This window comes from Neovison vison, chromosome 2 (genome assembly GCF_020171115.1).
Source record: "Neovison vison isolate M4711 chromosome 2, ASM_NN_V1, whole genome shotgun sequence".
Lineage (NCBI taxonomy): Eukaryota > Metazoa > Chordata > Mammalia > Carnivora > Mustelidae > Neogale > Neogale vison.
The window spans coordinates 40,144,707-40,158,485 of NC_058092.1; the positions used below are offsets into that span (position 1 = coordinate 40,144,707).

Here is a 13,779-nt window from a genome sequence, read left to right on the forward strand (position 1 = left end):
GAGGGAAAAGGTAAAAATACAAGCATGGCTGTTGTTGCTTCAGCCTGGCCTTAATTACCAGACACAAGAAGCAGTTCAGAAATCTGGTCTCTGTTGTTGTAGAGGTCACCAAATCATTAACATCGTCAATCTGGCAGTAGCTAATTTAAATAGCACCTGATGTTGCAACGCCTCCCTTCGTTTCCCCAACCAATCAGATCCTGGCTTCGGCTGACAGATGGTCCCATAAATGGATGTAAAAAGGGGAAGCTTCGAGCCAATTTCAGCAAGGCTCTGTTCAGTTGTTCTTATCTACATCCTAGAATCGGGGGTTTCAGCTCACTGCTCCTTTTCTTTCTTTTTTTTTCTTTCTCTCCCCCCCCCGTCCCCTCCCCCCAAATAATTGATTTACTTTACAATCATCCACACTGTGTTTTGTGGATCTTTAAATATATATAACAATAGTAGTATATTTAAAAAAATATATCCTGAAAGCTTTGCAAATTTTAAGAGAAGAGTCGAAGCTCTGCGAGACCCAATATTTGCCAATAAGAATGGTTATGGTAGGTATGACTAGATTTATAATCTGTTGTTTGTGTTGCTGGAGGGAAGAAAAGCATCTACACCTTGACCAGTCTTATGCTTGCACAAGAGTTTAGTTCTCTGCTGCTGTTTGGTTCCTACATTTACTATCTCTTTTGTGTAGAGAGTGCCGGTAGGTCCTTTTATTGAAAAGCAGTGGGGAAATAGATTGTCATTTTTAACAGGTCATTGTCAGTTTTCCCTTCAACATAAAGGAGGGGGTGGTAGAGAGGGGAGGTGGGCTGAAATAATTGCTGGTTTGTTGAAAGAGGTTATATTACATGAGACCATATTGGCAGAAAAGGGTTTTTTTGTTTTTTGTTTTTTTGTTTTGTTTTGTTTTGTTTTGTAAGGGAGAGGGGGTTTGTCTATGTGCCTGGGTTTCGTGGGGCTGGAGGTGGATGCAGCGGGGTTAGGAATCTCCATTTCCGTGCTGGAAATTTAAAGCTCAAGAAGCAGTTCCTGGATACTGAACGTTGAGATGGGCAGTTGTGTTTCGGGGGACTGCGCAGTCAAAACGGCAAAGAGAGTGATTTATTTGGGCTTCAGTAAATGCTGCATCTTGTATTTCAAAGAGTTTCCTGTCATGACCTCATAAAAAAGAGGAGGCGGCTTGTATGTGTAGCGGTGCCTGGCGTGTTGAGTTGTTGCTTCCTTCTCTGGGCAGCAGCTCTGTAAGAAGGAATGTCAGCTTTTACATAACGTTCCTTTCCGCTTTTGACACACTGTGTGAGGGTCCATCTTCTTCTGATCACAGATGGAGTGGAATGGCTTGAAGATGGTAAGTGAAAATTCAGAGGAAGGCAGCTTGGAGATTCCAGCCGTGTGTGTGTGTGTGTGTGTGTGTGTGTGTGTGAAGGATGATGGATGGACTGTGCATCGTAAATCACTGTACAGATCATGTGTGTGTGTATGTGTGTGTTTATTAGTATTTCTCTCTTCTGAAAGCCAGAATCCATCTCCAAGTGTAATGGCACTGCATGCACACAAGGCACACACACTGCCTCTTCCATCGAACACACATTTAGCCAAGCAAGGTTGGTGTCTTTTTTGACAATCACAATGTCACCGTCGCTGTTGGCTGGCGTGTCCACTGCCTCTGTGAGCTTTCAACAGAATTACATGACTGTTAAAGTTAAAGGCACATTTCTTTTTCAGTCTCCTGCTAGGAGTGATGGGGAAGGCTGGGTACGAGGGGTGGAGGAGGTGAGGTTCAGTATCAGCAGATGCAATTGTGAAACAGGACTTCAGGATGTGGAAGGGGAAGTGGAAAACCTTTCTGCCAAAGTAGTAAATCTATTTTTAGCATCATCTTTTCGGGAAAAAAAAAGAAGCAGGGAAACTCCTTGAGTGCCGCTCCTGTTGCCTGGTGTTGACCCTGAAGATATGGCACAAAATGGCACAATCAGATGCCACGAGTGCCCACTTTGACTTTGAATTTCACCAGCAATAGCTTTCACGGGGTTTCAAAGCCGGGTATGTGGGGAGGCTGTAAATTCATATCCATCTCACTTATTTTTTGCTAGAAAAGCCTGGGGAGGACTTTTTGCTCTGCATAGATGTTATAACAAAGCTGTGGTCTTTTTCCCATTCTTAGAGGATTGCCTTTGTCTGGCTGCTTGTTTTGATGGGTGTAAAACAAATAAGATTAGACCGAGCAGCCCAACTGAAAGCGATAGCTGGGAGGAAAACCCAATGAAAGGTTGCCGGGGAAACGAACAGAGGAAAAGCCGAGTAGGGAGCAGGTGGCTATCATGAGAACACACTGCAAACAGTGTAAAAAAGGAGGGGGGGGGAGGACGGGACCTCGATTATCTTTGCTGTTCTTTGTGGCCGGCCCAACTTTAATTATTCTTTATAAATAGGTGTTAATTACATTTCTAACTCTGGTTTACAGTGATTTTTAGAAATCTATTTTTAAGCATCTGTTCTGTCTCTCTTTTTTTTTTTTTTTTTGGTTTAAAAAACAGAGAGAGGGAGAGAGAGAAAAGAAGAAGAGGGGGAAGGGAGGGTAGGGAATCTTGCTTTTTTTTTCCCCCTCTCTCTCTCTCTCTTTCCCCCTTTACCCTGCTGTGAAATTGTACGTGCGAAAAATTGCAAGGAATCCTGTGAGGCCATTTGAAAAAAAATGTAAATTATATTGAATGAAGTTGACGGAAGCATAATAGTGAACTCCCACAGCTGATAGGTTCTGCAAATGATTTCTTAGAAATTTCTAGCAAATATCCATTGGAGAAATATAGGTAGAATAGATTTACCCTAAAGCAATGATTTTGTGCCAGGTGATATTGGTGTTTTTACTAAATCAGATGTTGATACTACAATTCTAGGGAGTTCATTGTATCTCTCATTTTATATCCCAAGTAGAAATTACTTTTAAAAATAATAAATGAAAAACTGTATTCTGGCCTTTATCTTCGTTTTCCTCTCTGTACCTCCAACCCCAAGGTCCATCAGGCTGCACCCTTGTAGGAACTGCAAGGCATTTGGTCCTGGATCTGGTCTTAGCATAAACTGAGTGAAAAGCTGATTTCTTTCTTTCTTTCTTCCTTTTTTTTTTTTTTTTTTAGTGTCTCTGAACATCTAAGACCCGTGCATGTGCTGAGTGACAGGCATCTTTCCCTTTTTCTCTGAGTATGCTTTACAAGTAGTCTCTTTTTCTCATGATGGTGGGTACCAAAAGGACTGAAAGGTATAGTGCTTAGGCGAATAGGCAGTAACGTAAAAACCATGATCTGTTATGACTTGTTCCAAATTACATTTTTGATCAGACAGCTAATATTAACCCCCAAAATGAGAGATTAAAAAAATACTGAAATATGTTAAAAAGTTAGGAAATATATATTGGCTTTACAGAAAGTACTCTTAATTTTTACTCTCTCCATTGCAAATCTCTGCACTTACCTCCCCCACCTTCTTTTTTTCTTGCAAGGGGTTTCTTTTTGTTTTCTCTTCTTTTGGGGGGATTTTTAAAATTTGTTTTGACTCTTGAGGTAAAAATAAATAAACTTATTTTTTTGTCATAGGTCATACACTTGAATTTTTGCATAACCATATATCTCTTAAAAATTAGGATAGTTTTTTTTTTTTTCCTAAGAAATTTCTAGCATTATTTAGTTAGGGGGAAATAATTTCCATAAGAACTGTCACCTTGTCTTGGGTTGTAAAAAGACACGTAGTTCTACTGCTGATCTTTCTTGCTTCTTTGTCTTAAAAATATTAATGCCTACTACCTGTATGTGGAGGTGTGCCTTTGTGGAAGCACAAGGCTGAATGTGCATTTATTAAGAAATGAAAATCTGATTGGAAATATTTCTGCAAAGATCACCTCACTACATCACAGTTTTAATGATAAGAATGTCTGTATATGTCATTGTAACATCATGGCCACATTGTTTAATATTTACATTTTTAAAAAAGATAAAATGGACATAGATAGGGAAATGACTGAGAAATTGCTTTGAGAATCACTGACTTATAAGATAATTTTAATATCTCAGAAAAAAAAAAGCTTAAGAAGCAACTAAACCACTCATTTTTGTAGCCCCATTCATTTTTTTAACTGCCATTCATTCAAGTCATCCTCCTGGCCAGATATAGATGAGCTTCCTTCTGTTTGATAGTTTTCCAAAGACTTAAAACTTTTTTCTCTCCCAATAGCCCTTCCTGGGTCCTTCGAATATTCAAAGATTTTGTGATGAGAAAAAGGCCAGATTGTTGTGAGCTAATAACAATAGAATTTTTTTTTTTTAAGGAAAGAGAAAGAAAATGAGCTCCGCATTTGCATTTTAGTTCTTAACTCAGTCTTAAAAAGGGTTTGAGACGTGGTAGACTTCGGTATATGAAACTTAGTATTTCTCTTGGGAATAATCTATTTGACATTTCGAATCAGAAATCTTTGCCTGAATAGTGCTTTGTGTGTGTGTTCAGTATCTCTAAAAGAATTTGTGGGTGAATCAAGGTGTTTTTTTCAAGTAAGAATTACCACTAACAATGAAAGGGTTTCCTCAAGGCAAGTCCTTTCTTTGGTTTGATTTCTCCCCTTTGCACTTATGTCCTTTTTGTGGGTCGATTCTTTTCCTATATGTAGACCAAATACTATTCCTTCCATGAGGATATATGCTGCTTCACTTAGCCGTTGGCATCTTAATGCCCTATTTTAATAATAATAATAAAAAAAAACCAACAAAACAAATTGTGTGTACCGCAAATAAGGAATGGCGGTCTTGATAGAGGTCATTGTATGTGGACAGAAGTACTTTGGCCTTGACAAATTTCTTCATCAGTTCCAGTGATCTGTGGGCACCAGGCTCTTAATTTATATGCCTGGACACTTAATATGTACATTTGTTGGTGAACTGGCCAGCGGATGCTAGACACATGAGTGTGCGCTGGCGAATGCTGCAATGCAGTATTTTTTCCCAATGTCATTAGGAATTTGGGGGGTATGAAGGACACAAACATTCTCAAGCTTTTATCTTACTATCTTCCAGTAGATGGACCATGTTGTTCAGAATTCACCAATTCTTTTAAAAGTGAAGTCAACCTTTTATTGTCCGCTGTCTGTTCTTCCATCCATTTGATGGATATGTGGAAAGTATGTGTATGTGAGAGAGGGAGACTATGTGTGTGTGTGTGTATCTGTGTAAGCATGTGTGTTTCTGGTATCCTGCACCTGTCTTAGGTTTTCCTTATTTGGTATTACCAAATGTGTATACATACTTGCAAGTATATGTGCATCTAAAAAGGGAAAGAAAACCAAACTGGGCTGGCTTCCCATAAGAAGTGGCTTCTCCTCCTCATAAACTCCAAGAATTTTTCTTATTAGAAAAATACAAAACTTAATAAAAAAAAAAAAGAAAAAGATAGATTCAGACCCTGCAAGACCTGCATTCATAACCAAACACCTTTCTTTAGTTGCCACTTGAGAAACTGTAAATGTACAGCTCTATCACAGTAATTATGAGTTCGAAGTTGCTCTCTCAAGCAAAGGGTTAGACTCGAAATAAAATGTGTGTATATGTCGAAGGAGAGTTGTTTTTTTCTTTGGGAGCATTTGAACCTAATCTTTAACCATTGGTAAAAACAAGCAGGAGGTAGCGTGGCTGTGTTAGCAGTGTGTGCGTTGGTTTGTGAATTTGTGTGTAGATGCGTGTGCTTTAGAAACATCCTCCTATTTTTTTTAAATCTCCATGTATTTTAAGGGTGGAGGGCTATTATAGATCAGTGACTTCTTAAGGGTAAAAAGATAGGTGATCTGTGGATGTGTGGAAGTTGTCACAAACAGTAATTGTCATAAATTACTCATCTAGAAGTAGAAATAAAAAGGCTGGAGGACAAGAGTGGAGAGAGGTACCAACATGTGGGTCTGCACTTGCCGATATAAGAGATAATGAGTGATAAATTTGAACTGGTGCAGTGCGGGATGCCCGATAATTTCTCAGAACCTTGACTTTGCAGGTTCATTACTTCCTTGCTTGCTTGTTCACACCTTTAATTATATCCAGTTTGGGATGCTAGCTAGGGGCACCAACAATGAGCCATTTTGTTTGTTGTTTACTTCATTAAGTATTCAGGCAGTGTGCTCACAATAGCTTTGGAGCATCAGTGTTAGGAATCAAGCACTTTAGAAATGGAATTGTTACAAAAGGATAAAAAATAAAGCAATCGGCCAGGTAGCTTGCTTTGGATGTTCACTCTGCTTAATGGTAATATTTATGTTGTTCCTTGTACATTCATTAATAAATACATTATGCAGTGTCAGTGCTCCTAATACGCTGGTGGCTCCCCCTACTACCCTCACTCTATCTCTTTTCTCTCTCACCCGACACTCCACCCCCAAGATTTTGCCTTTTACTTGACCATTTTAGGACTGACCATTTTTGCTATGGGGAAGATCGGTATTCAGTCTCTCATTGTATTTAATACCAGAGATATTTTCCGTTCGATATGGGTCTTTCTCCATAAGGATCACAAAATGCTGAACACCGTAAAGGAATCTTTAAATAATTTTTGTTGAGGAAGCAGTGAAAATGTTGAAGAAATAAGGTCAATGTAATTGTTGTGCTTGCGTTTTGTTTTTTTGTTGTTTTTGGAAAGCCTTATTTTTGACCACAAAAGTAAAGTGCAAAACTAGCATATGTGATTTTTTAAAAATGGAAAAAGATTACAAGTCGTAGGTCTCCATTAAAAATAACTCACCTAGGACTCTTGGTTTGAAAAATAACATTTAAACTCGAGTTTAATTTTTTAATTATTCATGCTGAAGCTATAAAAATGTAATTCATAAATACTTTTTCTATAGGAGGTTTAGTTCTATTTTCAGGATATAAGGAAACAGAAACAATTCTAGCAAGATGGCGAATTCTGAAAAACACACCACAACGTGGAGGTTGCCTCCTCTCTGCACTTTGTGGCATTGAATCCACTCCTGCTTATTCTGCGAATCATTTACCTTCGATCGTCTCCTGTCTTGGAGCGACTAGCCCTTGAAGTGATTTTGCCAACTGTGTTCACAGTAGAGGCTAGCTATCATTTGTTGTTGGATGAAGATGTGTTTGTCGAGGACTTACTGTGTGCATTTCCCTGGAAGGTGGAATTCAAGGTCACCCTTTCTTTTTCTTCTGACACTGATCAAAACAAACAATAAAAGTCTAAGTCCCTGTGATTGGAGCTAAAGTTGAGGTGAGGGATTTTAAGGTTGGATGTCACATAACGCAGTTTGTGTCAAGTTATGAGAAGACATCTGTCGGAATATTCAAGTACACAAATGTTTTTCTTTTTGTATTTGTAAGAGCCTGGGCATGACTCCAAAAGAGAGAAATCAGAGATCTTCTGGACATTTTTGTCTATAAGGTTCCATGTATGCAGATGTTTGCTTTCAGGAAAAGGAAAGTTTAGACAGTTGGGAGGAACTTGTCTTTCTGTCAGCTACCCGTGGAGCTTGGCTAGATCCTGTCAATTTTACAGAAATACTAATGCTATTCTTCTAACAGAGATGACTCTGAGTACCTTTCCCCATGTCACCCTCCAGGGAGGACCTGAGAATATAGTGACCCTCTTGGCATGCTTCTATGCAAACTTTAAAGTTTGCACATAGAGCAGATGTCATAATGTTGTGATATACACTTAGATACTGCCTGTACTCTGTGTGTGTGGGGGGGGGATTGTGTGTGGCAGTGGTATAGACAGACAGCCATGACTCCTGGTGTGCACTGGGATGTGCCAGTAATGGCTTCTCAAGTAGCCTGTGTTTTTCTAAGCTGCCAGTCTAAACCTTTAGAGTTTTCCTTTCTAATTTGTACATGAAAAATAACAGGCTGAGTTGAACTTTTTTTTTTTTTTTTTAAGAGTGCCCCCTTTGAAGATGCAGCAGTAGTAAAAACAGCTTTAATGATAAACTTTAAGTGCTATTTAAAAGTCTGTCGTGGAAAGCCTGGGAACTTGCAATCTTTACTAATGAAACTTTTATTAGGAGAGTGCTCACTTAAAATGGAGTAAACGACTAAGTCCCTGTAATGTGTGATTTTGACCAGATTTGACTCATCATCCTCTCTTATGTTACTTTTTGTAATGCAGCCAAACACATATCTAAAATTCTGGATATTGTACTTGTCTTCAATATTAATTATCTCTGTTGATGTGCAGAGTACAGACAGTACAATTCCCACAAGTCCAGATTCTTACTGTAACACCAAAACAAAAGTGATATTTATGAATAATATTGGGAAAGTTGTCCTCATAGTAACCATTCCCCAAAGGAAACTTTACATAAATGTGCATTTATTATTCAGGATATTAAAAGGGAATCCTTAGCTTTTACTTTTTAATTTGGGTTAAAATATGTAAATTGGTTTTATTTTGGAGTTGCTCTGTTTTAGGTGGCTTTGGGGGAGGATAACTTTCTAGCTTGATTATATTTTAATCACCTCTGTAGTAGAAAGGGTTCCAAATCCTGAAATCAACCTGGTTATTGTGATTAAGACCCAGAGGGCCAGTGTGCAGATGGGGCTAAAAACACATTACATCAACTCGTATATATGTAGAAAAATTAGATTTGTTTCTGCTAGATAGCACTGTGCCCGTGTCTTCACTGGCAGGCCCGCTCAGAGGCTATGGAACCCCAGGTCTGCCTCTGGATTCACAGACCTTCATGGGCTGCCTGTTCAGTCAACCATCTGGAAAGATTGCTCTTTGTCTCACGAAACCAGGAAGTGCCAAGGACTTTAAAGTCAGGTGGATTGGGGGCTAGAGTCCTGACTTTCCCTATTAGTAACTGGGTGATGTTGGATGAGGTCCTTCAGTTCTCGAGCTTCAATTTCCTCATCTCCAAGATGGGGATGATAAGGCCTGACTCACAGGGTTTTGTGTGGATCAGATGAGAAACAATATGGGAAGGTACCAGTCATAGGCCTGAATATTAAAGGTGCCTAGAGGATGTTGGGTCTCTTTCAGTCTGACCCTGCCAGATGTCCTGGGGAGAAGTGACACTGAATGCTACCCTCATAGTCTCCATTCTCTCAAGGACAGAGAACTCAAGGAGGGTGGGGGTGACATACAGTAATTTTTAAACACAGACAAGCCCTCAGTTGCACCCTGGAATTATGTGGCTTTATTAAGTTTTCGGCATTCTCATAGGCTTTTGCAAGGTACATTCATGGCCCCCTTTGGAATTAGAATTAACTTGGGATTTAGTTGTTAAATGAGAAAAAAGGTGAACATAAAATTAATTTTAATCGGTGCTGTTTTTTCTTTTTTTAATTTCGTGAAAGAGTCTGTTAGGAATTTCAGAAGTCAAGCAGAAAAAAAATCAGGTTAAGCTAATGAATATGGTCTCATCTTTGCTGTCTAAAATATATTATTATAACCTGTGAGTTATTTGACTTTGGCCCAGAAACCAGCCTCTTTGGAGCTATTTTTTTTTCCTCTTCACCACATCAGCTTTTTTCTTCTATCCCTCTTATTTCCCCAACAGACTGAATTTTGAAGTTCTATTTTTCAAGGAATGGTGAAGAGGTTGAGGCAAAAAGTGGCTTAATGAGATTTTTCTAACTTGCCATCAGTTTTCTTTCTCCTGCTTGGTGAGGCAGGATGATGGATGGCTTTGGCAGTGCAAACAGCTCTAGAAGCGATCGCATTGACTGAAGAGGTGTGGGAGATGTGAGCAGAATGCTGGCCCTCAATTTATGACCCTCCCATTTGCAGGAAAGAAAGAGACAGGAGGAGAGTCACCGTAAAGGCCTGATGTAGCTGTTGATCACGCGCACTTGGGAAGGGGTAGAGGGGGCGTGTCAAGACCAGCGTTAGGCCGAGCCTAATTTTGTGCCTTTTTCCCAAGGCTCTGAAAGGGGAAATAAACAGGCATATTAAATAAAATTCACAAGCTGTTCTAAATCGGGACCTGTTGCTGTCACCAGTGAGGACAAAAAAAAAAAAAAAATACAAGTCGTACTTGGAAGGGTTCGAGATTGAAACTGAAAACATAACCTCCTTGGTTCAAACAGTATTTTAATGTCACGGATTTGGGATTCCACTTTATATGAGGATGTGAAAGGGAGTCATTTTCTTTCCTTCAATTTAATCCTTAAAATCAGGGGACAGATTATAAATTGATGGGATTCCCCCAAGCACCGTTTTGCAGACCCTATGCTTTTGTGTAAAAACAAACAAACAAAAAACCCCTTTACTGTGAAGCAGACAATAGAATTTTTCTCTTTCCATGTGTATCTATTTCAAGCCTTCACCAAGGTTATTCTCAGGATTCTAAGCCTTGTATGTGCTACTCAAGCTCTCTGGAAGAATTTGGTTGATTTTTACAGTGTGTTTTGTATAGCCAGAAATACACCAGTGGAAGAAAGGGGCTTGAATGTGGAGAGCGGTAGAGGTTTTTGCATAGTTTATCCTAGAAAAATCTCACATCTATTAATGAAAGACCAAAAAGAGATGATTGGGTGAGTGATTTGAGCAGGTAACTGGGCAGGGGAGGGGCAGGTGGGTATTCTTAGAACCTCTTTGGTAGATACATGTTCATGTTATTAAAAAATTGACTCCTATTTAAGCCAGTACTTGAATCTCAATTCCTTCTTGCTTTACACCTCTGGCTTAAAGTTATCAGCAAGAAGAAAAGACTTTTATCTTGGAAGAGTTTTAGTAAAAACTCTTAAGGTGGTCTCTAGTTGGTGGATTTTGGAGACATGGGCTTGCAGTTGCTGTAATCATAACAGTATTCTTCCTGAGCTATCGTCACGTCACTTTTCCAAGAACAGAGAAGAAATGTGTTTCTAGAACCTCAGCTATTCCCAGCACAGTTCTGCTGTAATGGATCTGTGACTAGGGAGATCATTTCTCATATTCATTTAACATTGTGTAATTTTTGCTCTTTGGTGTCAGGTTGATCTCCTTAATGCAGTTAGGGCAGGTGTTGTTAACCCCTTTTTATAGAAAATAAAACTTAGCTGCCTGCCTTAGGATACATGTTTAACAATATCAGAAGTCTTAGCTCCACAGTGTTTAGGAATACATCCAGCTTAGCCAAAGCTTATTTCTCTAGAGGGGGGAAACAAAAACAAACACCAAAACAAAACAAAAAGCAATTCCTTTTTTAGATCAAGATTTTCGGTGCAGAATCAGCAAATACAATTGCATGTCTGTCCCTATAAACCACATTTTAGGTGCCTCCTGGAATGTCACAGTATTTAAAACATATTCTGATATAGTGGGTAAGGACAGTGACAGGCAGAATGTGAAAAGTGTCTCGGCAGAAGAAGTACAATAGACAGAAGAGAAGACATTTTTTGCTGCTGAGGGCAAGGAGACAGCCTTCACAGAGGAAATGCCATTTGGGTGGAGCCAGGAAAGATGGATAGGCAGAGAAATTAGGAAAAAGGGGCATTCCATGTGGAAGGAAGAGTATGAGTAAAGGCACAGAGTTAGGCACTTGCTTAAGCAATGATAAGTAGTCTGTTGGAAATGCAGCATAGGATGTGTAAAGATAAATCTAGAGAGATAGGTAAAAGCTATCGTTTAGGAAGATTAAGGTGTTTTGACTTGGTTTTAACTTTATTTGAATTAGTAGCTAGGGGATGTCTTAGATCAGAGGATTATGGTTTCCTGATTGTTTTGCAGGGTCAGGACTTGCCTTTACTGGGTCATGATTTCTCAGAAGTTGAAGTCACTGTATTGAACATTGGTTATTTAAAGAGAATTGACATTAAAGCACTCTTCTGATGAGAGTGTGATGTGATAATGATGACAATGACGAAGATGATGATGATGATGATACAGCTGCTGCTCACACCCATCGAGGATTGCTTTTAGGGTTACAGTGCCAAAAAGCAATAGGAGGAAGGATATCAACTTTATTCCAGATTGTAAAGAAGTGTGCCATTAGAGGACCACACTGCGTTCTCTCACTAGCAGGTACCAGTGCTCAAGTCGTGGGAAAGTGTGCGGCCAGAGAAAGGATGGTGGCAGTCTGGGAAACAGCTTACTTCCTCCAGAATAGAAAAGTACCCACTTCAGACTTCCATGTACCATGGCATACTTGTCTTCCCTGGTAGTCTGCGAGCCCAGAAGGGCAGATTTCTTGTCAAATGCTCTCTTATTTCAATGTTAGGCACACAGTAAATACTCAATAAATGTTTATTGAATTGAGTTATAATTTTTTTTTTTAAGAGTCTGAACTACAGAGTTAGAAGACTTGCAAGTTTTGGGTCCGTCATTTAGTTTATTCATCCAAGTCACCTAAGCTGGCTGAGTTTCAGGTTCTTAATGTAAAATAGAATTAATACAACTTCATATCTTGATGGGAGGATCAGTTAAACTGTATCCTTGACACACTCCAATAGACAGAATAAAAATATTAGTAAATAACTAGTCTAGTTTTGCCGATAATTATTTTATTGGGTCTTGACCAGAATTTAAAAAAATTAAAACAATAAGTGAAATAGACACTTTGACTTTGTTATATTTCTGCTTTCTTGGTTAACATCTCAGAGATGAAACACTCCACATTTCCCAGTAGTATGGGGGGGGGGCCAACTTAAGTTTAAAATTCTGACAAAATCACCCTGATTCTAGCTTATCCAAGTCCTCTGCCCCTCACTTCTATTTATTAAGCATCGCACTACTCAGAAGGTACACTAGCAAATTGTGCAATTGAATAAAACCCACACTTTTCATTTATATTCTTATAACTGTTTCGTACGTATAGTATCACTTTTTCTACATTTTGTCAAATAAATTTTGACATAAACTAAAAAAAAGTGAAATAGAAAAGATCAGTGGCTAGTTCTTAGTAAGCGTATTATTTCATGAAAATTTTGGTTCAGTTACCTATGTTTTGAGTTGTGATGTGAAGTTGCTGTGTGTTCAATATACTTCTTACTTTTTTTGCTTTGTTGGATCCTTGTCAGTAAATTTCAAAAAACACTGTTCTAGATGATATTGAGTTCTGCATTATCCCAAAGGAAAAAAAAGCCACCTTTTTTCTTTCCTTCAGAGCTATGCAATGCAAGATCTCTAGTAACTTCCAAATTATTAAAGAAAGGATAGCATCTGATTATTTTAGATTTAATGTGGAAAATGTATTTTAAATCTTGGAAAGTTAAGATATTTACATGGCATATGTTGGGACTCTCTGTTAATCAAAGTACTCATTAACTAGCAAATCTTACACCTTGGTCATGCTACCTAGCTGAACCTTCAAAGTAATAATAATAATGATAGTACTAAGTAGTGGAGGTGCTCTGGAGGTAGGACTAAAATAATCAGATTAGCTTTCATTTCTTGAGCCCTTACTATGAGTCAGGCACCGTGCCTTACATACCATTCCTTTTAACCCTTAAAACAACCTTAAAAGGTAAATGTTAATTTTCCTGTTTTATGGATGAACTGAGATTTTGAAAGGTAAGTTAAGGTTACACAGCCAGCAATTGGGCCAGATTTGATTTCAACCCAAGTGTGTCTAATCCTAGAACAAAATGTCAAAGATTTATTCAGTTCCGTGAAAATGTTTTAGAGCTTGGTGGGTCAGTTGGTGTCTGCCCTCGAGGGTTTACTGTGTATGAAAGTGGGTGAGATGTGATTTAATCACAGGAGGACAGGCACAAAGACTTTCATACTAAGTGTTTAATTTTGGAAGTAGTGAGAAAAGCACCTGTCACATGGTTTAGGTATTCAATAAAGATTTATTGAATTGAAATTAGATTAATTCTCACC

The 13,779-nt window shown here is 38.6% G+C and overlaps 1 protein-coding gene across 3 annotated transcripts in view; it reads left to right on the plus strand.

The window, feature by feature from the left end:
- The first annotated feature begins 231 nt into the window (after positions 1 to 231).
- Positions 232 to 13,779, plus strand: part of ELAVL4 (ELAV like RNA binding protein 4) — an 86,469-nt gene continuing 72,921 nt past the window's right edge. The window contains exon 1 of one of the 3 annotated variants that reach the window (XM_044238199.1): positions 232 to 542. In XM_044238199.1, the coding sequence (XP_044094134.1) occupies positions 534 to 542 (9 nt within the window). In that variant the 5' untranslated portion in view covers positions 232 to 533. Of the gene's footprint in view, positions 543 to 582; positions 1,343 to 13,779 lie in introns of those variants that run through there. The other 2 variants (XM_044238198.1, XM_044238201.1) reach the window with 2 other exon arrangements.